Source organism: Vombatus ursinus, unplaced genomic scaffold (genome assembly GCF_900497805.2).
Source record: "Vombatus ursinus unplaced genomic scaffold, bare-nosed wombat genome assembly UNPS02009205.1, whole genome shotgun sequence".
In the NCBI taxonomy this organism is placed as follows: Eukaryota; Metazoa; Chordata; class Mammalia; order Diprotodontia; family Vombatidae; genus Vombatus; species Vombatus ursinus.
The window spans coordinates 33819161-33843135 of record NW_020948983.1 but is presented as its reverse complement, the minus strand read 5'-3'; the positions used below and the strand labels follow the sequence as shown (position 1 = coordinate 33843135).

At 36.7% G+C, this 23975-nt stretch overlaps 1 protein-coding gene across 2 annotated transcripts in view; it reads left to right on the top strand.

Annotated features, from left to right (window-relative positions):
* The window catches only part of AKAP13 (A-kinase anchoring protein 13), a 123020-nt gene that overhangs the window by 45151 nt on the left and 53894 nt on the right, over positions 1 to 23975 (top strand). For both annotated transcript variants that reach the window (XM_027851554.1, XM_027851555.1), the window contains 3 exons: positions 3668 to 3776; positions 13796 to 13838; positions 15639 to 15771. In XM_027851554.1, the coding sequence (XP_027707355.1) occupies positions 3668 to 3776; positions 13796 to 13838; positions 15639 to 15771 (285 nt within the window). The remainder of the gene's footprint in view (positions 1 to 3667; positions 3777 to 13795; positions 13839 to 15638; positions 15772 to 23975) is intronic.

The window sequence follows — 23975 nt, the reverse complement described above, 5'->3', positions numbered from 1 at the left end:
TAAGTTCATGTTCTTTTTTTAAATAACGTTTTATTTTTTTCCTCAATTACACGCAAAGACAGTTTTTGACATTGATTTTTTTTTAAAAGTCTACACTCTTGATCTTCTTGGCTTGTGGTTACGTCACTATACTCTCCACAGCTTAAAAAGCTACAGTTTTTGTTTTAGTGTAAGAATTATGGGGACTGTCTGTGCCACTCACCCTACCAATAAAACATTATTAATTTAAATAAGAGACTCGGTTACAAGCATTTATTTGTACCTACTAGCTGCCAGGTGGCAAAGATACAGAGACAAAAAGGACATAGTCCTTTCTCTCAAGGAATTTATATCAGATGAAGCAGCATAAAAAGTACAAAAGTATATACAAAAGTATACACACAGTACAGAAGTATATACAAATAAATAGGAAAGGCACTAGCGGGGATTGAGAAAGACTTTTTCTAATCTTGAAGGAAGTGAAGGATTTTACAAGGTGGAGATGAGGAGAAAGTTTATCCCACTCACAGGGAATAGCAAGTATAAAGGGACGGAGATAGAGGTTGTAGTGTCATCTATAAGGAACAAGAAGGAGGGTAGTTTGGCTTGAATATAGAGTGTAAGATTAAGTGACTTGAGGAGGGTCACATAGCTATTGAGTATCTGAGGTCAGATTTGAACTTAGGGAAATAAGTCTTCTGGTCTCCAGGCCTGGCACTCTATCTGCTGTACCACCTAGCTGCCTCTAAATAAAATTTTGACTAGTGAGAAGAGGACAGATGCAGGAGATACTCTGGAGGTTGATGTGGCAAGATTTGGCAGGTGACTACATATATGGAGGTGGGGTAAGGGAGAGTGAAGAATCAAGGAAAATGGTAAGGTTGCCTTGGCAATAGGAAGGAAATTGAAAATAGTGTCATCAACAGAAATAAGGAAATTTGGAAGAGGTCTGGGTTGGAGGTGGGGAGCAGGATGGGGTGTAATGATTTCTGTTTTAGTAATGCTGAATTTATGATTTGGCAACTGATTGGATATGTGGGATGAGGGAAAGTGAGGCATCCAGAATAATGCCAAGATTATGAAGTTGAGAAACTTGAAGGATATTGGTGCCTTCAGCAGAAATAGGGGAAACTGAAAGAGGGTAAAGATAATGAGTTCAATTTTAGACATGTTGAGTTTGAAATATTCAATAGGTTGTAGGTAATATGAGACTGGAGCTCAGGAGAATTATCTGCATAGAGATGATAATTAAACCCATGGGAACTGATAAGGTCACCAAGAGAGTATAGGGGGAGAAAAGTAGATTCAGGACAGAGCTTTTGTTAAGAAGTGATTAGTTATGTAGGAGAAGAACTGGAGAGAGTAGTGTCATGAAACACCAGAGAAGAGAGAAGAGAAGGGGCTAACACTGCCAAATGCTATAGAGAAGTCAAGATGATTGAGGACTGAGGAAATACAATCAGATTCAGTATTATAGATTATTAGAAAATTTGCAGAGAAAAGTTTTAGTTGAGTAGTAAAATCAGAAACAAGAGAGGCTATTATAATTACCTATTCTTTCTCTTCGTGCCTGAATTTTTGTGCACGGCACTTTTGATTCATTTTATTTTTTTTAAGCGTTTTAAAGGCCCAGGATCAAAGGTTTCATATAATTCTTTGGTCCTGCATTTACATTTTGTAAATGTAGCCTTCAGAATAAGAACATGCAGTTATGTGCAGAGCCTTAGAGAAATTAGTGTATCTACTGAAAATCAATCTGTAGATTTAAAATAATTTTAAGATTCTGCCTATTCTTTTACATTCCATAGTCTTAATTTTTTTTGAAAGCTGTATTTGTAAAGCTAGGTTCTGAGTATATTCAGTTGAAACAGTTTATTGTATTTACTTGACCTAGTGATAATAAGAAACAGAAAAATGAAGGGAAAAAATAATTGGGTTAGGAAATTAGAAAATTTTAATTTCCTAACTATTACTTACAATCCCTTTTCTAAAATGGATATTTCTATGAAGTTGATGAGTGACTATCTCTTTTCAATAAGGACTGTATTAGCCCTGGATATCTATTATACTTAAAGTATAATCCTTTTTAACATGGGCTCCTAGTTTTAAAAAAATTGAAGTTACATTGAATTATTGATCTTGGCTTGCATGGCCCTCTCTACTATCTATTGGCAAATGGGGCAGCCTTTTCTTATCTAACTATCAAAGGATGCTTATGCCACTTACACCCTCTCCTTGTGCATTTGATTGAGTCACTTCTAAGAAAAGTTCAGTATTGATTACACCTTTGTTTCACTTTCATTAAAATCACCTCTCAGATAAACTATAGTTTAAATTTGTCCTAGATTTCATAACATAAATAGGGTGAGTTATATTCTGTGAGAAATGAAAGGAATGGATTTCTGTTATTTCTGTCGAGTGGAGTAGATTGCTAATGGGAGGAAGTTGCACGGAGACAGATTTCGGCCCAGTATGACTAAGAACTTTACCTTAATTAGAAACATCCAACAATAGAATGGACTATCTTAAAAAGCAGTGAGTTCTGCATTACCAGAATATAAGCAGGGGCTGAATGACTGTTTGTTAGTGGTGTCATACTACAGAATCTTACATTATGTCTGAGAATTTGGACTGGACAACTTCAGAGGTACTTTCCAATACTAACGTTCATTGATTCTGCCAAAGAGTTAGAAACTCATCAAAATCAGTTAACTTTATTTCATGATAGCACAGACTAATTTTCAGATAGAATTAAGAGGTTCAGATTTTATTTTCCGATTCAGCTTTCTTTATGAAAATAGCAAAGCCATTCTAAACTTCCATGTGCCTCACTTTTAATTTCTATGAAATGAAGATGTTCTTTGCTTTTAACCTATTCCAAATAAATGCTGTTTCAAGAACATGACTGTAAGGTTTTTCTAAGTCTCAGATAAAATCCTTCTTTATACAAGAAGTCTTTCCTCCTTAATTTTAATACCTTCCTTCTGAGATTATCTCCAGTTTATCTGTTATATATCTTACTTGTACATAGGTGTCTGTTTGTTATCTCCCCCCACCACCTCTACCACCCATCCCATTTGATTTATTAGTTCCTTGAGGACAAGGACTGTGCTTGCCCCTTTTTTTGTGCCCCCAGCACCTAGCATCGTCCCTGACACATACTAAGTGCTTAATAAATGCTTGTTTAATTTTACTTTTTTAGCCTAGCAGAGTATATAAATAAATATATTTTTAATATGTCATAGTTATTACATCTGAGTTAAAATGGGTACAGTGTTTTCCTTGGCCATTCATTATTCATTGACTCCTACTCTACGGTTTACTGCTTCAAGCCCCTGTGTTAGGTATTGGAAAGGAAGAGAGTAAAGGAGAAATAAGATTTTTCCTAAGGGAACCTCTCTCTAAGAAATGATAAATAACTCTTCATGCAATTTATAGGCTAGTAGAGGGTAAAGCAAATAAAGGAGAGAGAAAAGAAAGTTGACATTTCTAAATATGCCATTTTTATTTTTACATTTGCATAAATAAAAATTTACTATTAAGAATTATTTCCTTCCAAACATTTTCATTTTCCATTTGTAGTATATTCTGACTGTATTAATTTTGAGTAGCCCTGTTTGAACCCTAAATTGTCATGGGAAGTAACAGCATTGGTACTCAGAACATACTCTTGTGCTCTGCTTCACAGCCACGCCAGAGATCCAAGCAACAGGGATTTAATTATTGTACATCGGCCATTTCTTCTCCGTTGACAAAGTCCATCTCATTAATGACAATTAGCCATCCTGGACTGGACAGTAAGTATACAGTTTTTCAACCACTTTTTTTTCTTTAAAAGTATAATGGCGTCACCTTCTGAAACCTTGTTGTTTTTCTCTTTTCTCTGCCTGATACTCCATCTTTAATAGAACTGACCTTTGTAAGTGTCACTGCTGTATAGATATACGCCTACCTCGTTCCTACCCAAACCTGAGAATTTCCCTTGCCTCTAGTTCTAATGTAGCCAGTGCTGGTGATAAAGCTTAAGTTAGTGTTTTCTCAGTTAAGATATCTCCATACTGTTGTATTTGATGGTGGTTATTATAAAAATAATTCCGTGTGTAGATCTATAAAGTTTCAGGATTTAAGTAGCAATGAAATTCTATTAAGATCACCTGCAAGACAACCTGAGCTTTGAGGAGCTCCTCTGAGTTTTTATCCCACTTTCTTGAAGAGAGGAGGCATGGAATGGCAGATTGAGAACTGTCAAGCTCCACCTATGACAAATACTGGTTCTGTGACTTGAGGCACGTCATTTAAGTTCTTGGTGCTCTGGGCGTCTCTTCCAGATTCTAAGTAGCAGAAAAGTTCTGGCCTGCATTGGTAGCAGGTACTTGTTCATCCAAGAGTTCTTCATACCAGTGAAATTAAAGTTCCAATCCCTATGCCCTGTCCCATTTCAAGACCATTTACAATGAAAAATCTTTTTGTGCATATATAATACTTGGAGTAAAACTAGTATACTCCAGCATTCCTTCAGTGAGGGCAAAGCAGTCATGGCCCCTACATTTTAGTAATTCACAGATAGAGGATCCAAAGGGGGAATTTTAAAAATGTAGAATGCAAAATGGTGTACACTTATTCCATGGTAGGTAGAGAGAGTGCCAGGTAAATGAAATTTTCAGGTTTCTGAGGGGATTTGTCAAGTGGAGCCAAAAGGAGTAGTGCCAAGTAGTAGTAAGTAGTACCAAGACTGGTGAGGGATTAAAAGGTCTTCACTTTTCTGTGACAGAACTAGTCTCCTTGTGTTAGCTGAGCTGCTTTGTGCTTATTTCAGTTCTTGTCTTACCCCCTTCGTAGACAGTAAATTCTTTGAGAGCAAGACCTATGTCATATCTGTCCCCTGAAACATTTTTAGCACAGTGCCTTTCCTGTGACAGGCACTCAGTAAGTACCTGAAAATTGATTTGGAAAAGAATGAGTCAGTTGCAGAGCTATTGCCTCTTTCCACAGTACATTTCATAGCGAGCTTGCGTTTTGTTCATTTTCAAACAGATAACAGCTCAGACATTAATCTTGCCCTTTTGATCTACTGTTTCTGTTGGCAAATCCAAGAAACCAAAAAAATGTCCACTCAAAAATATAGACATAATGTCACAAGTTATATTAGAAGGACTATTTCTTGGGGGGTCTTTATTTTGGCATTTACCATAGCTAATGTTACAAATGAATAATTTTATAGCCACTTTGGTGGATTTGAATAGCTAGAGCTTAACAAGGAGAGAGAACCTTATTGTCAGAACTCTATAAGTTAGATTTTTTTAGCACTTTGCTGTCACTATGACTAACAAGCATGTGTTCTTAATGGATAGGGCCTCTTAGCAACAGAAACAGCACTGGGACATATCCAGTAAGGAGAAGATCTTTTATCCTATATTATGTGACACTCTCTTCCTTCATAGCTGAAACGCTTCATTATTTTTCTTCCAAAAAAAGCAAAACAATTTTTTGGCCAGGTCTTCAGTTGCTAACCAAACACTATAAATAACACAGTTAACTCCCAGAAAACGTACTCACTCAGTGCCACAATTCCTGGCAACATATAGCTTTTCTTCCTGTTGCTGGGAAATTTTTTGCTCAGCCTCACTGGGGGAATTGAAAGAGTAGCAGACTGCCATTGATAGCTGAGCTTCGAGTAAGATTTTAATCGTTTTATCAAAAGTTGTTTCCCACCATGTGGCCCACGCTACTCACTTTTACCCAGGCTTGAATGATTAGTTCATAAATGTCTTGACTAGCCTTTTTCTTATCACTACTCCTATACTGGCTACTATAATTAAACAATAGGTCATCCCTTCCTGTATTCTTCCTCTGTCCCTCAACTCCTAACCTCTCCAGCTCCCATCCCCTCCCCACCTTTAGCACACATACATATGCACATTTAGTTACTTGTTAGCTTGTTTTCCTGACTGATCACAATGTTTTGTGCTTTGATCTGAAAAAATGATAAGCCCTCGTGGAGACAGTTAGAATTCTGACTTTAAGTAGAACAACAAAACTCAAGTTAAAGGGTAATGTGCCTTAGGCATCAGAATAGAAGACCAAACAGTTTTTTGTTTGTTTTTTAATTTCACACTGGGTCATGAAGTTCACATTTCCAAAACACTTAAACACTCTGTACCTCCATGTCTTGGCATATGATAATATTGTTGGTGGGTGTTGGTGACATAATTTTGTTGTTCAGTTGTGTCCGATTCTTAGTGACTCCATTTGGAGGTTTTCTTGGCAAAGATACTGGAGTGGTTTGCTATTTCCTCCTTCAGCTCATTTTACAGAGGAGGAAATTGAGACAAACAGGGGTAAGTAATTTACCTAGGGTCACACAGCTAGTAAGCGTCTGAGGCTGTATTTGAACTTTGATCTTCCTGATTCCAGGCCTGGCACTCTATTCACTGTGCCACCTAACTGCCTGTGACATAATTAAAATATGTAAATTGCCTTTGAAGCCTAAGGGCAAATTGTGTTCTTGAGAAGATTAAGTATTAATGATACTTCAGATGTTATGATGGATGGGTTATTGCAAGTAAATTCAATATGAAGGATTTGGGCTTGTGATTCCCAGTGAAAAATAATTTTCTTAATTGCTGCACTGCTTATATGATTCATTTTTCTCTGACCACACGTTAAACAATTATAAAGAAATGAGAATGTTGGCCAGAGGCTTTTTACCAATGACTGTGTCTCATTATGAGCACTATTGTTTAGGAACAGAATTCTTTCTAAAATTACTCTTATAACGGTGACTTCGGATTTGTTGTCCTTACCATGTCTGCTTCCTTCTGAAGAAAATGGCGGACACACACCCTCCTCTTTGAGAACTGTTAACACTTGAGCCCTTCTGAAAATTAGTGTGTCTCAGCTGAGCTATTGTCTGGAACATCTAGTTAGGGAGTCAGCCAAATTGGAAAGCACAGACTCGTAGCATTATTTCAAGCCCGGGATCTCTTTCAAAAAGCTCTTGATGTAGAGGAAAATACTGTGCAAATGGGGTGACTAAAATATTTCTATACAATTTGCCTTGAAAAAAAATCAGGCTGATCTCAGGGGAACCATAAAAGGTGGATAAAGAGTGATGGTCCATAATCAGATCTTTAATCGGCTGTTCTGTGCAGAGCAGGATGATTACATTTTGTTTATCTAAAGACAAATTTCCTAGGAAATCATACTAGAAGGAAAGCTGCCTAAATTGTGTGGGATAATGTCCTGGAGAACTTCCACCTAGAAACTGCCTCAGGAAATGTGTTCAGCGGTTCTTTTTCTTTCATCAGACAGTGCTTTTGTCTCTCAACATTCAAAGAAATTCCTGAATAGGAAGATGCCAAATGAGATAGTATATGTAAAAATGCTTTGCAATCCTTAATACACTATATAAATGTTAGCTATTATCATTATTAGGTTTCACCTTGGGCATGTGAAGGGTAATAAAATAACAGCTCACACTTATATAGTACTTTAAGATTTGGAAAGGTGCAAGTACTATTATCCCCATTTTTCAGATAAAGAAACTGAGACTGAGAAGTTAGTCAGCAAGGATTTATTAAGCACTTACGATGTGCCAGACATTGTACCAAGCCCTGGGAATGCAAATACAAACAAAAAGACAGTCTGGAACTTAGAAATGGGAGGTGGTAGTGGAGGGGATAGGTGTAAGAAGAAAGCTGGAAGGCTGGCAGGAGTGGAGGGGACGGAGAATACTGGGACATGGGGTCTTCCAGCATGTTTCTAGAGCATGATAAAGGAGTCCATAGTGAGGGTAGCCTAGTGAGAAACAATGAGATGAGTGGCCTGGGCACCATCTTTATATTGGATTTCCAAGGGAACCATTCAGTCAGAGGGAGGGGCCACAGAGGTCTGAGTTCTAGGGCTGAAGTGATCTCCTAAGATGAAGAGGTTTCTGGGGCACTATGGAGATGTCCATAGTGAGTACAGCTTAGTGAAAAATGAAGTTCAATGACTTGGTTGACCAAGATAGCAGACTCATAGCTGTCAGAGTTAAGAATTTAACTGTGTTCTCTTCTGACTCCAAGTCTAGCAGTCCTGTTTATCACTGCTTCACGCCCTCCATCTGGGTTCTTTCAGGTGATGCCAGTGACAGACAGTAAAACTCCCATTGTTTGTCCTTGAGCACAGCTATGCCTTCCTAAGCAATAGATATGCTGGTAATTTTTTGTATGGTCCTGGCAGTGTTGTGAGCCCTTGCTTTGAGTCAAATCAGCCTGGGTTTAAATCCTGTTTCTGATCCTTACAACCTGTGTGACCTTGGGAAAGTTATGTAAGCTCCCTGGGTCTCAGTTTTCTTATCTGTAAAAGGGTGAATTCTGAATTCTCTTCCAGCTCTCGATCTATGATCTTATACAGACTCATGATTAGCATTAAAAAGAGAACATTGTTGACCATAGGGACAGCAAAATAAATTTTAAAAATTTAAAATAAAATAATTTTTTTTTCATTTTTAAAAATGAAAAAAAAAAGAAGAGGCAGCAAAGCAGTGGATTAAGTGCTGACCTCAGGTTCAAATCTTGCCTCAGACTACCCTGAATCAGTTACTTCACCTCTTACCCTCAGTTTCTTTATCCATCAAATGGAAAAAAAATAACAGCAGCTATATCATAGGGTTGTTGTGAGGATCTAATGAGAGAACAAAGAACTTGTCAAACCTTAAAGCATCCCACAGGTTGTCCTAAAAGTCTCAAGAATTTGGGTACACCAGTGTGAAGGTTAGCTGTCATTATAAGCATCATCAAGTGAGATAATATGTAAGGCACTTGAGAGGTCTCTGTAAGTGCTAGTGATTATTAATACTACTACTACAACTACTACTACTACTACTACTACTACTACTGTTACTACAGATCTTTCCAATTTGTTTCCTAACCAGATTTATTTTCTCTCTCTCATAATTTTGCTTTTCTGATAATCTTTGGTTTATCCTTGTATGAGGCACAGTTTTCAAACAGGGCTTGCGTTGAGGGGTTGTTTACATATAGTTGATTGTAGGTGGGAGCTTGTAAAGTTCCTCATGTGTGTTTTGATGGATGGGTACATTAGTTGGTAACTATAGTGTGTACCACAGATATCAAGCTGTGAAAACTAGCTGATTCAGTTAAATCTGTCTCAAAAATGGAACCATCTTCTTTACATAGAATATATGCCAGCCACTTATATACACAAACACAATAAAAATAAGAGCCTTTAGGTCAAGAAATCAGAGTGAGCCCTTTTAAAAAGACACCAAACCTTATGAGAAATTTAATGTCATTTTTTTTCTGTTTTTATATTAATAAATGCATATATATTCAATGATCAGATTATTTCATTTTAGCCTAGTTACATGAAGAATTGGAAGATGTAAGCATTGATAACTGGGTAGAAGCAATGAAAACCAGAAGTGTTCACTCTTGAAAACTTTTTAAGGCGAGATTTTATATATATGTGTGTATATGTACATATGTGTACATGCACATATAAGCATACCTGCATATAGACAATACATGCATATGTTTTATGTGTGTGTGCACGTGTTTATGTATATACACACATGTGTGTATGTATGCATATGTAAATTATATATTTATGCATAACTACATACATTTGTGTTATACGTTTGGAATGGAATGGAAAACATGCAAAATGCATATAGACTTTATAAACAGTTTCTGAAGGAAAGAGGTAAGTCCAATTTAGAGAGTGCCATGTAGCAAACCTCTTTCAAATTAACACTATTTAAAATACTTTTTAACTTCTCCATGTGCCTACAAATGAACACACTAGTCTTAACTGCTTAGTGTTCCATGAAATGAGATTTTCCTTTTTAATTCTAATATAACCTATGTGTGATTTGCATTTTCAGCCACATTTTCTAGCTTTGCTTGGCCCCAAAGAACCTTAAAATCTTTCTGCCTTGAGACTTTACTTCTTCCTCACTCTCCTACAAATGCTTAGTAGATAACAGAGCACCCTGCTGGGCAGAATTTTAAGTGAAAGAATGGAGAAATGTCCCCATGTGTAATGAAACCTGGAATTCAGAGTTTCTTAACCTTTTAATGTCATGAGCTAACAATTGATTTGTTTTGACAGTCTAGTGAAACCTATAGCCTCCATCTCAGAATAATATTTTAACTGCATAGAAGACATAGGATTACAAAGGAAACCAATTATTTTTAAATATAACTATTAAAATATTAAAAAAAAAACCAAGTTCATAGACCCCCTCCCCAGGTTATGAACCACTGTGTAACTATTTAAAAAAACTCAGACAATATGAGTCCATCCCTTCATAATGTTGCCTAGGAGAGGGTTGACCTTGGATTTCAGGAAAAAAAGAACATCCATACACATGCGCACACACACTTTGTCCTCCATTGCCATTTTTTAAATTACCTGGATTTCAGACTTCATACACTTTTATTTTTGGATGTGCATTTTAGTTTTCTTTGCATGTTTTTACGCATGCTCTAATATCTTCTGTTAACCCACTCCTCAGAGGCCCAGGAGCAGATACAGCCAGCAAGGAGGATTTCCTTCTCCGTCAGCATCTCTCCACTTCTCCTTAAGTCTAAAACTGTCTTTTCTCTTGGCTCTTCTTCCAGTGATGAAGAGGAGAAGTTGCATAGTAAGTAAGCAACTTGAATGTGCAGCAGGGACTGGCCGTCTTTGTCAATGCTGTAGATGTTGTATTACTTAGCAAATAGTAGGAGCTGTCTTAGCCCTTACCCTGTCCTTTGCATGTAGTCTGGGAAGTTTACCTAAGCCACCTGTTTTCATGCTTTATTTTGTAAATTAGATGAAACAGTTAGAGTCCTGGTGCTCATCCCATAGCTCATTGATTTCATGGAATTTCATGGCATTTCCAGGTTCTGGGAAATAAGATCCTCCCTAAACCCCAGATACTTCCAGAGATATTGAGGAATAAGTAAATTTTAAATGTCCTTTGGTTTTTATTTCTAATCCTAAGTACTAACCCACAAAAGTGTTCTTTTTTTTATTCAGCCATATAAAATGATAAAATGTTCACCTTCCCTTATCATGTTTTTTTTTTCCATAGTGAGAATATAGGCTTTTTTCCCTTCCCATCATGAGACTATTTCAAGAAAAGTACCTTAGCTCTGGGATCGAACCATTGAATTGTTAGGTGTACATTTTTATTTTTCTCCTGCTGCTTTTTCCCTTTTCTCTCTCAAAACTTTGGTTTGGTTTTGTTTTTCTTTGTAGTCCTGTGGGTAAGCTGTAGCTTACAGATAGGTAAATAGGTACCTGATAGTCCCTAGTTGATAGATTTTACAGGGCCTCAGATTGTTAGCAAACTTTGTGAATTGGGAGGAATTCACTTTACCCGTATGAGTCTCATTATAAATTGTTAAAGAGAGGTGTAAATGGAAAAATTCTGTTTGTAATATACCAAGATTACTTTTCTTTGGGAGAACCCATTAATAACTTGAAGTAATTTAATAAAAGACTTTCAGTTTGAGTCAAGTGATTTGTTTGCTCTTCACCCTAAATTTCAACATTATTTAAATATCATCCAGACTTATCCAAATTTCTCTATCGACAGAACTTTCTTGTAAGATAATTTGTTTCTCTTTCTCTGGTAATCACTGACTTAGTCTTTCTCCTAGTTAGGGAGTTTAGTCGTTGAGAGTTCAGAATTTGAAAAAAGTGGTAGTGGAGGTGTATATGTGGAAGAGGCTGGTAACAGTGGTTATTCCATAAGTCTTCTCTACTAAACATTGCAGCTTATTATAGTAGAAACAACACTAGACTTTGGGCCATTAGAGACCCTATTTGGAATCCTAGCTTTCACACTTAATAATAATTGTGTAATTTTGGGCAAATCAGTTACATTCCCTGTAAGTCTCAGTTTCCTAATCTGTAAAATTGTGATAATAACATTGATAGTGCTTTCCTCACAAAGTTGTTGTGAGGCTTAATGAGAAAATATATGTAAAGCCCTTTGTAAAACTAGAAGTGATATATACCTGCTATTACTATTTTGTTCTACCTCTCTTTAGATCCTGTTTGGAATCCTAGCTTTCACACTTAATAACTATACAACTTTAGGCAAATCCTTTCCCACTACCACCAAAAAAAGTCTCATGAACAGGCAGTTGTGACAATCTAGTTAACATTTATTTTCAAGATCTTTTGAAACCAAGATTTCCCCAGAGTAGTTACATTTTTGTGGCACACAGCTATGTTATTATCAAAAATAGAAAAAAGATCCACCAGCATATTAAGTGCTACTTAATGCCTCCAAAATAAAATTATTAACCAATCCACAGTGCTGCTTACTTAGCTTATCTGGTAACATGATGGTAGAACTGGAAAGGATCTTAGATGTAATGTAGTCTGCCCTTCCTCAACTCCCCCCCCCTCATTTTATAGGTGAGAAAACTGAGGCCCAGAGAGGTGACAGTGAAGCCAGGGGTGGGGCAGAGTGAGGAGTCCGGGAGTAGGATTTAGGTCTTCCTTCAACCATTGTACTTCCAGCAATAGCACATTGCTACTCATAACATTTTGTATCATTAAAATAGGAAGGTCCTCAATGGAGGAAGGCAGAGTGTGTGCACAAAAACCTCTTGGGTGTCTAGAAATGGTTTAAAAGTTCTTTGTACAGGGTCTTCCCATTCCTACATTTTGGTTTTTTTTTTATATCCGGTTCCTAGAGCACGTTAGACACTAGAATTAGGACTAGCAAAATTCTAGTGGTGTTTTTCCCTAAGTAATCTTTGAAAAGTAGTTGCATTCACAATGAGGTAAGATTCAGTTGGCACAATGTTACTCGACATCTAATTGAGAGGTGTATCCCCCTGTTATTGCAGCAAGTAGGCTGAGCATATTATCTCCACTAAAAGTGTGTTATATACCAAAAATATCGATACAACCCTACATTAAAACACTGAAATGATACTTTGCACGGTGTGATTATGTTCCTTTATGCCATATCATCCCTAAAAATGTAATAAAAGGAATAATGCTTGTATGTATTTTAATTGCTCTGATTTCTGTGTGTTTCTATTTGACTTAGTTTAGGAGGTTCCATTGCTGTGCTTTGATTTCTAGCCTGATTCATTTATAGAGAAGGGAAAAATAATTTGTTCACTCATCATAAGGTGGAAGGAATACTGTTTTATAGATGAGAAAACTGAGGCTCAGTGGTTGTGATTTCCCCATGGTCATGTGTCTTAATTGATGGCAGAGCAAGGCTAAAAACCACCAGGTCATCTGGCTTATATAGTCCAATCTTTTTTCCAGTCCATATTTTCTAAAATTCTAGGTACTTGACAGGCTCAGGAGATAAATTATTTCCAACATAAGGGAGGCAAAATTAACAGAGCAGAAGCAAATGAATATTACTAGAAAATGTTTTTTAACTACTGCTTTGATTAAGTTGCAGTATTGGCAAGTGGCCCTCTAAGAAACTCAATATCAATAAAAACAGAGAAGTAAGTCCTTCCTGTTACAGAAAATAAAAGGTACAGTTTTCATGTCTTCTGAAGATATTTTAACATCTATATTATAAAGTTATCACAACATTTCTTGATAAAGTATTTTTTCCGATGCCATTCATTTGTCGTAGGTGACAGTGCACAGCAATCACTCTTCATCATTGCCATCAGCTTGAATTCTTTTGGTTAATTTGGTTAATTCCTTCCCCTTACACATTTAGAACAGATATGGAGTTTCAACATACTAATTCCTAGTACCACCTTGGCTCTGTCTTTGTCATATTAACTGTAAGAAATCTTGTATTCTAACTTCTTCCCTGTGTCTTTTTCAGATTCACGACCCTTCCACAATACCAGCACTAATTTGACCGAAAGGTATTATATATTTCTTTTTGTTACCCCCTTTCCTGAAATGAGTTTGCAGAAACTTTGATGTTATTAGGTTAGTTTGGGGCACACAGTGAAGAATTGGCAGCTCAGAGCAGTTGTCTGTCTAATCAGGCCACATGTATTATTAGATGATAATTCACAGTAGTAGAAGTTAGTTAATTTCATCAACATTTCCCCCTTAAATCTTTTTTTATTTAAAAAAAATTTATTCTGAGGCATTTAAACCTATGAGTGTCTTCAAAATTTGATTTTTTTGTTTTTATGAGGTTCTGTGGAAATATTCATGCAGAGAATTTTCTGACAGGTTTTTGTTCTATAATTATTGTAGGTAAATACATTGGTCCTACCACTTTGTAATGTTTATATTTCTCAGTTCCAATAGCTGTGCTTCCATACACTGGAAAATATGACACATCACTGCATACTATTAAGTAGACAGAAAATGTTCTTTCTGCTTGCTTTTTAATCCTTATTTTCAGATTACTGAGATTAATAGTTTTGACTGCAACAAAATTAAGAATATTTTCATAACTTCAACTGTTTTACCAAAATCTCCTTTTCACAGAGGATTCATAATGGCTCACTGCTAATACACAAAAATCTTTGTGCTCCTATTTGATCTTCTTTGAAATCTTTGTTTTTCTTCTGAGTCTTGGGACATCTTGGGGCAAGGTCTTATACTTTTTTCCCCTTCAAAATAGAATAGTTGCTACTTTGGATTGTTTTTTTCCATATTCTCTACTGGGGGATAACCAAGGTGAATTTCTCTGGGATGTAAAAAAGTCCATTTATTGGTAGACATGGATCTGATGTGATGATATCGAAGATAAAGAACTGCCTTTTAATTCCTTATTTCCCTTTTCAAACCTGTATCATAATGTTGTCTCACTCTGACGGAAAAAAATCTTACATGATCACATATAATTTCAGTCAGCAGCTCCACCCATTGTAAAGAAAGCAATGGTACAAATTTCAATCCCTGCCCTCAGGAAGCTTACTATATATAATCTGTCATTGGTTCAACCTTTATCATCAAGGCTTAATACATTCCTATAGATTTTGGATTTAGTCCTGGCTGATAGTTAACTGAAATTAACTCCTTGTCGCACAGCCAGTAGAGGAAGCTAGGATTGTCAGTATTTTATATATAACCATACTTGTGGATAAACTATAAAAATCCAATAAAAACTGTCATTTACTTGTCTGAGAGATAATATTTAGAATTAGTACCTAATTAGTATTAGCTCAAAGAAGAATCCAGGATACTTAATATAGACTCATTATATTTTTATATAACAAATTATATGTATTTTATATAAAGTTATATATAATATTTTATATAACAAGATATACAAGTTATATATAATAATATATATTTTTATATAAGTTATAATAGACTTTTTTTTTTGACTCTGGACCTATGATTGCTACATTGAAAAGAAAACAAAATCAAACCAAAAAAACCCGTACCACATAAATGCAATAGTTATTACATTATACTATAGTAGTACTAAAATATTAATTGCTCATAAGAGAATAGGAATTCATTCCTCGGGAGGGCACTGTAGCCTGTATTCTATCCTAATTTTTAAACATTTTGTGCAAATATCCCTAACTCCTGTCTCCTATCTGATTGTTTCTTTTTCTTTTTTAATATAAGATTATGAATCATTTGACCTGTGGTTAAAATAATAAGTGACAAAATAGGATCATGTAGAAAAAAAATTGGGATGCTTAGATCACATATTATTTCCCTTTTTAAAATGGACTTTTTTTTTCTTTTAGTGTAACTGAACAGGCCTTTAGCTTTGTTCCACAAAGCCCTTCCAAGAAAGATTTTGAAGAGAAAAGTGGAACAAAAGTCAGTCGCACTTTCAGCTACATCAAGAATAAAATGTCCAGCAGTAAGAAGAGCAAAGTAAGTGCATATGGTACTCACTTGTCCTTGGGATGTTCTGCATAGTCCTCCTTAGGCATGTGACCTGGTCACTTAAATCAGACATCAGAACATTACAGTTATAATATACAAATTAAATCAGATTATGTAATATAAGGATATGGATAGGAAAAAATTCAAAGATATTATCTGAAAGTTCTTTTTCTAAAATGGATAACAGGATAGGCTTGTATATGAGTTGAATCAGAAGGATTGTGATGAGATCAGTGACACCAGTTTAAAATAATGCTTGATGTTCTCTTGCTGTTTTTAAGCATTGTAGTGTATTTAATGTTTCAGTTGTGCATTTGCATCTATGAAATGTGATCTCTCAGGAATTCACAAGGACTTTGAAAACTGGCTTGTTCAATGTGGTTTATTTTACTTTTACTCTTGGCTCCCAATGAAACAGTGCCAATGCCAGTAATTTAGTGTTTTAAAAATATTGAAAGCCAAAAATAAAGAGTAATTTAATTTACTTGAAATTTTCCCTGCTATTCAACAGATAAAAGCCAGTGCTTACTATTGAAATTTCTGCTTCATTTCTTTCACTTTGCTTTATTCCAAATTCTCCAAAAAATCCATTTTGGAAATTTATTTGCAAAAGTCCTTAAATCAGCTCAATTATTGATCTGAGATTGCCTAGGGAGAGAAGTGACCTCCAAAACAAATGGGCCTCCCATTCACCTGAAAATCTAGCCAAAAGGCAAGGACTAACTTAAGGACCCATGCGTTAAATCTGTGCTGAATGGTTCATGCTCTTGAACAGGTAGATTTGTGGAGATGTAGCAACCAAATCTGCCCTATTTTTAGTATTTATTAAGAAAAGTTGGGGCAGCTAGGTGGCACAGTGGATAGAGCACCAGCCCTGAAGTCAGGAGGACCTGAGTTCAAATCCACCTCAGACCAAACACTTGACACTTACTAGCTGTGTGACCCTGGGCAAGTCACTTAACCCCAATTGCCTAAGCAAAGAAAGAAAAAGAAAAGAAAAGATACAATACTCCAAGAATAGCATATCTTTTGCTCATAAGCAAAAGAAAATGATTGAAATTTCATCCTCATTCCTCTTCTCTGACCACATGAGTGATAACAATAATGGTGGTGATGGTGATGATAGCTAACATTTATATAGTGCTTACCATGTGCCTGGCACTGTGCTAAGCACTTTATAATTATTATCTCAATTGATCCTCACAGACATCCTGGGAGGTAAGTGCTGTGACGCTCATTTTTTCAGATGAGGAAACTGAGGCAAACAGGTTAAGTAAATTGCCCAGGGTCATACAGCTAGAAGTGACTAAGTCTTCCAGACTCCAGGCCCAGCACTTTATCTGTTACACCACCTAGAAAAGCAGAAAACCAGTGAAACAGTGTGTGTGTGTGTGTGTGTGTGTGTGTGTGTGTGTGTGCGCGCGCGCGCGCGCAAAGGACCTCAATAATCAGAATTATCAGATATTATCTACATACTTAGCTATAATTTGCAGTTACCTAAAGAAGGGAATAGATCTTCATGGTAGTAGAGCTGAGAACAAGGCCTGTTGTTCAGCCCAATAGCCAAATGACCTGAATATATAACTGGAAAGTGCCCTTCAAAGGCGTCTGGATCTGAAGAGAGATTGGTCACTTTCCAGTCAGTTAATAATCACCTATTGAGTGCCTTCTCATCACTGTGCCCTTCTCCGTGAAGTTGGTAAAAAAAAAGTCATAAAATGTGTGAAACAGTAGCAAATAGTACAAGGCAGATTCCGGAGCTAAGGAAGACTTGATAAATTCCCTCACTCTAATGACTCCCTTGTTTTATAAGTGAGCAAACAGTTCTAGAGAGCTGAAGGGACTAGCCTGGCCCTCTACAGCTAAGTCAGTAGCAGAACTGAGGCTAGAACCCAGTTCTCTTTGTACTTTAGCCTAGTTTCCGTTTAAGATAAAATCTCATTGCTGCTAAGCATTGTTTTATCTCCATAAAAGCATTGTTAGGTGATTGAAAATAGGGGGTGGAGTGGTGGGGAGGACGAAGAATTACGCTAGAACAAAGTCTGTATCGTCTTTGTCAGAAACCATTTGAGTAAATAAGACATTGGTTGACCTGTTGCCTTGCTGGAAGTTACAACACTATTGTGCAATTGACTTAAGTTCCTCTTAGAGATGTGTACGTCTTCACTGTGTGGTCATCAGAGAGGCCAGGCTGCCTCAAGCAGTGGAAAGTCTTAAACACAATCATAAAGGAAATACCTAGCTCAGGGTTACCTGCCCTTTCAGAATATTATCAGGCTTCTATATAGTCTCCTGTACACCAAGTAAATTTAGGAATTTGCAAGACAGTGTTTCGTAATTACTTATTGACCAGCTCAGAGGTTGCACGAGGTATGCTGCCTGCCAAGGGAACTCACTGTTGCCTCTCTCCCCCTCCAAACAAGTTGATAGTGGGAAGAATATGATGAGTAGATATAGGGCTTTCTAAGTACTGTACTTTTATAAGTGTCTGGGTGCTATGCATCTTGGTCAGAGGTCACCCATTCAGGAGTTATTTCTCTAAATGAAAATAGGTTTCTCCAGCAGCAGTGACTTTATTTCCAGCATTATAAAAAAAGCAGCATGCCTTTTTCCCAGTCCAAGCAAGGGAATAGAAAATCATTATCTGAATATCCCACTTCTGAGCCTGCCACTAATATTCTGAAATGTAAGGAAGGTCACTTCATTCAAATCACTTTTTAAATGGGCTTATGTAGTCATCCTTTTCTTTAGTCTGTTTGACATTTCTTTCATCATCTGTAAAATAAGTTCAAAAAAATAACATGTATTAACAGCCTTTTGTGATGAGTGATAATATTAAAAGTCATCTTAAAATGCTTTATCAACATAAATAGTATTCATTAAGATTGCTTTAAAAGATCTTTAGAGGTTGTTTGGGGATTTCTACTTAGAAGAGTCTTATTTGGTTTTCTTTTGTTAAAAAATGTTAATATGTAAACACGTATTAATTACTCTAACTTGATTTGCTGAATCAGTGAATCCTTAATATTTCCTTGGTAATGAAAATTGACAAAGTCATTAGAAAAAGCACAAGATTTCAAAGAGGCAGATAATACTTTAAACAGGAAGTATAGCAGGAAGAAGACCCGATTACAGCTTCTGTCTTTGGTGATCTTTGAGAAAGAATTCTACATACAATTTCCTCCAGACTACTTTTACTTGACTCAAAGTACTGAAAAGCCTATAACATTTGTTGTTGGTTTTTAATATCTGTAGAAATCTCAGTTTTCCCCTTCCACTGATGATAAAGAGATGAAAATTATAAGAAGACATTTTTAGTTGAGGTTAAACAAGATACCTGGAGTAGAGAACTCTCAGTGAAACACTTGGTAATTTTAAGACAAGTCATTCATTTCTTCTAACACATGCTTTCCTAAAGAGGCATGAATGCAATTAAGGCTGGTGTCTACCAGGTTGTCACTCTGATGGATGAGTATTTGAAAAATGATGCAGTAAAATCAGACTGTCAACATAGAAACAGCCTTAGACATCATTCAGTCCTACCTCTTTATCTTACAGGGGAAGAAATTGAGTCTGAGAGATCTAAAATGACTTTCACAAGATCACCCAGTGAATTACTGTAGGATCTAGGGCTAGAATCAGATCTGGCTGCTAGTCCAGTGCTGTACCCAGTATAATACACTGCCTCTTGCTAAACTAGTGTTTAAATGTAGTAACAAATTCACTCATTCATTCTCTCATTTATAATATTCACCATATGACAGAATTGCTCATCACAACCAAATGGAAGAGGTTTTAAGTTTTCCTGATTCATAATCATGATCATTTTTGTTTTTTAAAAAGAAAAAAAAAATACCTTCCTCCACTGTCATCTTAGTGGGGTTATGTTCATATCTTTTCAAATACTGTTAACAGTTTCCTAGGGAAGAGATTTTTTTTAATTTCAAAATATAGAAGTTTGGCAGATGAAAAAGTTAAGTAACCATATGAAAAGTCAGATTTAGAAAAAAAAATAGATTACTCCTTTCCCAAAGCCAGATGATTCACTAAGAGTGTTCCTAAGGGAATCACTGGTTTTATAAAATGAAGCATTTGGTTCAAAGAGATTCTTTAAAGTGATCATCAGTTTTAAAACCCAGACCCAGTTGTCTTTCCAAACTTGAGAGATGTTGGGGAGAATTAGTTTTGTTTCAGTTCCCATATCATTTTTAAACGTTGTTACTAGCAGCATCCAAATAGTTAAGATTGTCTTCAAGGAAACAGGCTGTTATCAACCCTCCCTCTGTCTCTTTCTCAACCAGTCTCTGGCTTCCTCTTACACTTTCTCTAATGGCAGCCTGAAGCCGATCTGCTCCGTCCTGTAGGCATGAGCTCCTCCTTCTCAGGGAGCAGATTTCCTGTTCTTAGGGGAGAATTATGTCGGTAAAGTGGGGTCGGTTTCATGAAGTCCCTCTCATAACAGTGAGATTTATAGGACCAAAACATGGGGAGGTAAGAGCCTGACTTTTTTTTAACACAAAAATCTAATAAGCACATAAAGGGAAGACATGGAGCTTGGATTTTCTGATTCTTGGAAGAAAACTTACCTTTTGGGGGAGTATTGGGAAGAGTAGAGGCTGAAGAAACTAGTTTTTAAAGTTTGAACGGTACTGCGTCATTGCAAGAATATGAACAGCTAGTTGCCATGGCAAATGTTTTATAACTTTTAATTGTATATATCCTGTAGCTCTTGAGAACAGTGTATGTGGGGATGCTTTTTTTGTTTCAACATTTGCATGTGGAGAAACACTAAAACATACAATTGTGGGAAAAGAGGAAAATTCTATAAAGTGACACCATTTTTAAAGTTGTCTATTTTTATTACATTTATATGTATGGTGGAAATTACTTTTTTTTTCCTCCTCAGAGCAGTTTCCTGTTTTGTAACTGAGGCAATTTATCTTTTTTTTTAATTCACATTGCATTTTTATTTGTAGTTTTGTTCCATGGTGTCACTGTGCTCTCTGAATTTCCATTAAATGTACCCTAATAATCAACAAAAAAAAATTATCTAAACTATGTATTTCAGTCTTTCTCCAGTTTACTATTGTTTAAATGTATTGTTTTTAACATCCACTTTTAGCAAATACCCACTGCAACACCTAGGCTTACATATACAAAAATCCCCATACTAAAGAAAAGAGTCTCCCAACAATTCCAGTAGTTAAAAGAAAGTTTGGAGTTAAGAGAAAGACTATATATGTCTTTGGAGTTCTATTGTGGCATATGGCACCATATAGATGATCTTTAAGTTCATATTAATTCCCATATAACTGCCAATATAGCTTATCTAAGTCTCTCAAATTTATTTGTGAAATGTGATGTATTGGTAAACCATTGGTTCATCTAGATGAGTGTTCTGTCTCTGACAATAACATCAAGGAAAATTTAGTCTCGAGAGTACAGATGACCTTCGTGGTGTCAACCTCAAAAGGTTATGGTTCTATACCATAAATTACTGTTGTCCTATAATAACCTGTTAAAAGTTTATCTTCTATTAATTTCTCTTTTTTAATACCCATCAGATATTTCCTCCTAATTTTGGTGGTGTGTATTATCATGAAAACTTCTTTAGTCACATAGTGCCCCCAGTATTTAGAGGCACCATTCTCTCTTATGAGTCATTTAATTGCCTTTCTCCTGACCTTTCCCAGGAAAATTCTTAAGGTGGAAAGAACAGAACACCATTCAAAATACGCTAGGTGTAGATTTGTTTTGTGGTTTTTTTGTTTGTTTGTTTTGCTAGGCAATGGGGTTAAATGACTTCCCCAGGGTCACACAGATAGTTAAGTGTCAAGTGTCTGAGGTCAGATTTGAACTCAGGTCCTCCTGATCCCAGGGCCAGTGCTCTATCCACTGCGCCATCTAGCTGCCCTGTTTTGTGTTTTAAGCAAAGGGAGAGAATATTGTTTTGTTATTAATAACTTTCCTGATGATGTGTCTGGCATTTTGTTCTATCTGTTATCAGTAAAGTCAGATCTGAGGAGAAAAAAAAGGAGGAGGGAAGGACTTAGGGGGTTCCAAGTGAAAATTTTTTAAAGGGCAGTCATATGCCACAATTAAATCTAAAAGACTGCAATGTAGACCTTAGTAGTATTCACATAAACATAGTGATAGTTTTTCTTACAATGAAAATGTCCTTACTAGTATAACTTTAATAAAAGCCATTTCTCAATGAGAATTTGGGCCTAGCATCTAGTGAATTTCTTCGAAGTATATTGCATTAGTGCCAAAACAGGCATATGCATAAAACAGATCCTTGTTATGTTGTTATTGTAGATTTATATTGAAAGGAATTGTCTTTATTTTGAACCTTAGTGGAACTCAAAGAATTTTGCAAGTCTTAACTTTTCCAAGTCTCATCCACATAGCACCTTATGAAGGTTCAGATGCAACAACTCCATACACATCTCCTATTTACTAGATGCAACCTGGGCCAAGCATTGCCTGCTTTGCCAAAGAATTCATTGACTTTGGCCACTAAGGGATCAAGAATGGGGACCATCTCAAGTACAGTCAGGCAGCAAATTTGTGGAATGGCCTAAAATCTCCTAAGACTCAAGAAGTAAATTTAGTCTCCTTGTCCTCCATTTCTTCCTACCATTACAGTTGAATGCTAAGGACAAGAAAGTCTCCCTTCCCTACTGGGACCTATTTTCCAAAAGAAGGGACCAACTCCCAGGTGAAAGGAAAATTAAAAAGGAAAATTTGGCCTATGTAAAATCACTAGGTAGGTAATATCACCTTTGGATGTCCTCTTTGTTGTTGCTCAATCGCATCAGACTCTTTGTGACCCCATGAGGGATTTTCTTGGCAAAGATACTAGAGTGGTTTACTTTTTTCCTCCTCCAGGTCATTTAACAGATGAGGAAGCTGAGACAAATAGGGTTAAATTAAATGATTTGACCAGGGTCATACAGCTAGTAAGTATCTGAGGCCAGATTTGAAAAACCTGCCACCTAGCTACCCTTGTTAAGGCATCCTCTTAACCCTTTTGAGTGACATTTCATATTATTTTCTTCTCTTATTCCTCAGATACACAGGGCTTTTCTGCTGCCTCTAACTGCCTAAAACTCCTATTCTCACACTCGACTTGGGCATGCCCCCCTTCAATTCTGCCTCATGCTCCAAGCTTACCTCTTCATATCCTCCCAAAATGAAGGCTCCTGTTTCTGTACTATAGGCTGCTCCCAACAATAGATAAGTCCAATTACATTCACTCATTTTAACATGTGACAGCTTCCTCTAAGCTGTCCTTGAGATATTTATACTTTATTTAAAAACTAGTCTTACTCCCATTGACTCTTGCTGGTTGGTAGGGAGTGACTGGGATAGCAGAGAGGCAGAGGATGCAGGTCATACCAGGCTGATACTTGATATGTTCTTGGTATTGCCTTTCCTATCCTTCCCTCTTTTCACTAGATACTGCCCTAGTATCAGTCTCCGTTCTGCATTTTTATTCATATGAAGGTTAGGTTATGATTTGTAAGGCAGCCCTAACCCCAGGTCTTTTCTGGCCTAAGGGCCCTAAGGAGGGGGAGGAATCAGCTATGACATTTCCCTGGGTGAGCAGCAACTGACTAGAACTTTTGCCCCTTGAGAACTGCAACTAAGAGTTCTTGTGCCCAGGACCAGTAAGGAGGAAATGGACGAATCTTCTGGTGTAGGCATGCTGATATAGGAGGTGCCTTATTCTTCAGAATGTCTGACTGATGGCACAGCTAGGGGTCCTTGAGCCTGTGAGGAGACATAGGATGGAGGGAGTCAGCAGACATTGATAGGGGTGGGTTGGAAGGAAGGAAAGGGAAGAACCTTATGGTAGCCATCTGTTCTGTACAAGAGACATGGGGGAAAAAAAAGAGAGATGGGATGTTTGTGCTGGCCTGCTGTGTTGTTTCCTTCCAGGGAAAGCCCTTCCCTAGTTACAGCTCTGCTTGGTAGAATCAGTTAATCAACAAATGTTTATTAAGCACCTACTATATGCCAGGCATGTGGGAAACTGAGGCAAACAGGGTTAAGTGACTTGCCTAGAGTTATACAGCTAATAAATGTCTGAGGCCACATTTGAACTCTCAGAGACGAGTCTTCTGACTCCAGGTGTGACAGTATCCACCGCGCCACCTAGCTACCCTTTACCTCTCCACAAAACACCT